At 34.0% G+C, this 3,890-nt stretch overlaps 1 protein-coding gene across 1 annotated transcript; it reads left to right on the top strand.

Annotated features, from left to right (window-relative positions):
• Positions 1–1,845: 1,845 nt before the first annotated feature.
• Positions 1,846–2,829, top strand: LOC306854133 (olfactory receptor 52K2-like; the record flags this gene model as incomplete). Its single annotated transcript, XM_079391959.1, has 1 exon — positions 1,846–2,829. The coding sequence occupies one exon, from the start codon at positions 1,846–1,848 to the stop codon at positions 2,827–2,829; it is 984 nt and encodes a 327-aa protein (XP_079248085.1).
• Positions 2,830–3,890: the final 1,061 nt, after the last annotated feature.

The following is a 3,890-nucleotide window of genomic DNA, read 5'->3' as shown; positions in this document are numbered from 1 at the left end:
TATATTCTTCCGGCGTAAAAGTAACTGGAGTTATTGATATGGCCTACAAAATACTCTCTAGAGAAGAAAAATATTCTACCCTCGTACCCTCTTTACTCGATTTAAGTGCTTTCCTTGTGAAAATACAATTATGAGTTAAATCTGTTTTCCATTAGTGCTCACTTACTGTAACCCCTTCTAATTTACGCAATTACAAATGCTTTATATTCTGTTTACACAGTAGTAAAATAGAACATAAACCAACCTGATGGCCCCCTTTAAATGATCCCCTGAATAAATTTGCCACATACTGTAATTAAATTAATGTCAGAGCTGTGGCACAGTGCTCAGAGAGGCTTACTCATGGGGACAACGTGTGTCTGTCCTGTGTTATGTCTCAGATGTTACATTTTATGTTATTAAAATGTTTATTGCATTATTTTAGTGTCATATGTGTTACTATGATGTTTTGTCTTTTTGTGTCTGACCCTGTGAACGTCTATGCACTAGTATTGGCCATATTTTATGGACCGGCCACAATGAACTCTGATACATTGGTATATTAACATTATATCACTTAATTAAATTTACAGTTATAAATTTTAAAATATACATGCATCAATATGTAATCCTGTAATACCTGAAACATTGTCACCATATTTTTACAGTGAATTTGTGCCAATCACAGAAACCATGACTACTGTAAATTTAAAAGGATTTCCTTCCTTTTTTTTTTTTTTACCGTTACTGTGTAATGTAAATGTAATGTTATATTTACTATTCATTAAAACTCCATTTAGAACACATATAAATATGCCAATGTATACATTAAATACCCTGGTAAGTATACGGTATGTTCATTTTTTATTCTCAATATTTATATTTAGATATTTAATACTTTTCTAGGTGTAGGACGATGCTTCAATGAAGCAATGGAGCTAAAATATATTTGTCAAGGATGTTGCAAGAGTTCAAGTTGCCTTACTGACCCTCAAAAGACCCTCAGCAGAACTAATTAACCCGGACAAAAATGATCAGGTAATTGCTTCATTATTCCTGGAACAATACTTCATGCTTGTTTAAGTGGATGGAGTGAGGCCATTAGAAAATATATGATGTCAGTGGCTGTATAGTTGTTTTGTCTTATTCCTATGGGAGCAGCGATCAAACTCAGTGTATATATGTTCCCATTCAAATAGCCTCAGGTCTTAATGGGGGCCCCTGCTCTACAGGTGAATGACCAAACGACAGAGAAACCAAGGAACTCGGGCACGTACGTTTCACCATGCAGTGGATTCTGAGCAATTATGGCCAAAATGAACAGAAAACGGACCATGTATTTTATTTTTTAATGTAATTGTAGGAATTAATGTATGTATGTTGAAAATAAACCAGTATAACTGAGAATTCTCAATGTTTTGGGGGTTTACTTTCCAATTTTAACTTTCACAATTACTTATTTATTTGTTTTGTTGAAAGGTCTTTTAAATCTAATTTACAAAGAGTAGTAAATGCATTGTTGTAGTTAATGCCTGTGCAGCTATGATGAGAAAAAGCTTGGGTACAAAGATGTTAAGTGCCAACAAGTATATGGTTCTAGAAAAGACTTTAAAATGCACCAGACAGTTGATAGATATTTCATAGATGATACATTTGCTGTAATTTCAAGTAATTGTGTCTAGTTTCCATGTCAACAATTTAGTGAAATGTGTGACAACGAACATGTAATATAGAGTTCATGATGTGTTGCTGAATTATATGGCTCACCACAAACATGTATTTGTTATGTATTTAATTACCTGATAAATAATAATCATTTTGTACTTACCCTATGAAATAGGTTGCTGTCACCACATTCAGAGTGCCATGATTGAGGAACTCCAAGGAGCAAACATCTCACATACAAAATTCTTATTTATGGGATTTCCAGAGATCTACAAATACAGACGTCTGCTTTTCCTGCCATTTTTTCTAAGTTACGTTTTGGTTGTGGTGGGGAATTCTTTGTTACTTTCTGTGATCAGAAATACCGAAAGTCTTCACAGTCCTATGTACATACTAGTGTCTGCTTTGGCGGTTGTCGACATCATTGTACCCACTGCCATTATCCCAGCAATGCTTCTCGGTTTCCTCTTTGACTTGAATGAGATATCTTTAACCGGATGTTTGACACAAATGTTTGTTACTCATTTCTTTTCTTCTGTAGAATCGACCATACTTTTAGCTATGGCTTTAGATCGCTTTGTGGCCATTTGCAAGCCATTACATTACACTGAAATCATGAACTCATCCATGTTTTTGAAAGTGCTTCTTTTCACACTGATCAGGAGCGGCACTATAATGTTTGCACTGGTCTCTTTGGCTGCACCTTTGTCTTTTTGTGAGTCTAATGTTATCCATCATTGCTACTGTGACCACATGGCTCTTGTTAGCTTGGCCTGTGATTCAATAAGCAAAAATAATGCAATGGGATTGGTTGTGATTATCTGTTTTGTGGGAATTGACATATCTGTTATTTTCTTCTCCTATGTAAAAATCTTGCATGTCGTGTTGGGGGCTGCAGCCGGAGAGGATCGTTGGAAAGCATTTCATACCTGTGGTACACACTTAATGGTTATGATGTGTTTTTACTTTGTCGGTAGCATTACCTTTCTCTCTCGAAATCTTAACATTCCAATCCCAGTTGATGTTAATACCTTTCTGGGTGTGATGTATATAGTATTTCCTGCAAGTGTCAATCCAATCATTTATGGTGTGCGGACAAAAGAAATAAGGAATGCTTTATTGAAGATGTTCAAAACAAATATTAATAGAATTGCCATTGAAAAGGTTTCAACGATAAAGATTTGAGTGTCTGGGCAGTCTTTAAATTTGACACTTTGTCTACCTAGTAATCACAGCTAATGAAACAGAAATGTTTGTAGTTCTATAAGTAGTCAGAAACCGATCGTAACCAAATACACCATGTTAATCGGCACTCTGAGAAATTTAAGTCCATTCAACTATGAGTTTCAGATAAACACCTTGTTAGTAAATAAGAAAACTTTTGTTAAACCACTCTTGATTTACTAACCATGTTTACATGTAATAAACACTGTAATAAATGGATTAAATAGATACACTGTAATATTTTTTTTTCTATGAAATGGGCATTTCTATGAAAATTAATAAAAGTAAATTCAAAGAAATGGAAACAGTGTGCTTGCACCTTTAAGATTAGATCCTTCCTGCTAACAGGTGTGTTCACACTTAAAATAGGATGACCCAGGTAAAAGAGGTACAAAGATAACAATCCTGTTTTATTACAGTTGGGTACATAGGAACAATCCAAAGATTAGGAGCAAAACATTATCATCATTCTCATCTTTTCAGCAAGTAATATATGTTTTTAAATCCATTTAATTTGCAAAATGTATTACGAAAATTAATATTTTAGGTATTTAGTCATTACTCTGATGCCCTGATATTGTGCCCTTTAGCAAGCTACTTAGTCCAAAGCTTTATCCAGTATGACTGTTTCTGCATTTGGTATTTTGAGAAAAAAAAACGTTTAAGTTATACTTTATAGTTTATATACTTTAAGTCCTAATAAAACAAACTTAATTAAATTATCATGAGACATTTTATATATTGTCACTGTTTGTTTACATGAGAAGGCACAGGTTGACAATTTGCTCAAACTTATTATACTCATTATGTTAACTCCAATGAAAGAGCTCTAAATTAAACAGTGACAACAGAATAAATGAGTTTAGGGATCATCAGAAATCCCCAAAGTGATCAAGTGTGCAAAGAGAGGAACACTTCTAACCGCTCTAGAGCTAATTAAATAAAAGTAAAAAAAAAGTAAAGTCGTGACGTATTGTCAAGTATGGTGACCCATACTCGAAATTGGTGCTCTGCGTTTAACC

This window comes from Barbus barbus, assembly GCF_936440315.1.
Source record: "Barbus barbus genome assembly, chromosome: 34".
Lineage (NCBI taxonomy): Eukaryota > Metazoa > Chordata > Actinopteri > Cypriniformes > Cyprinidae > Barbus > Barbus barbus.
This window is presented reverse-complemented; position numbering and strand designations above follow the sequence as displayed.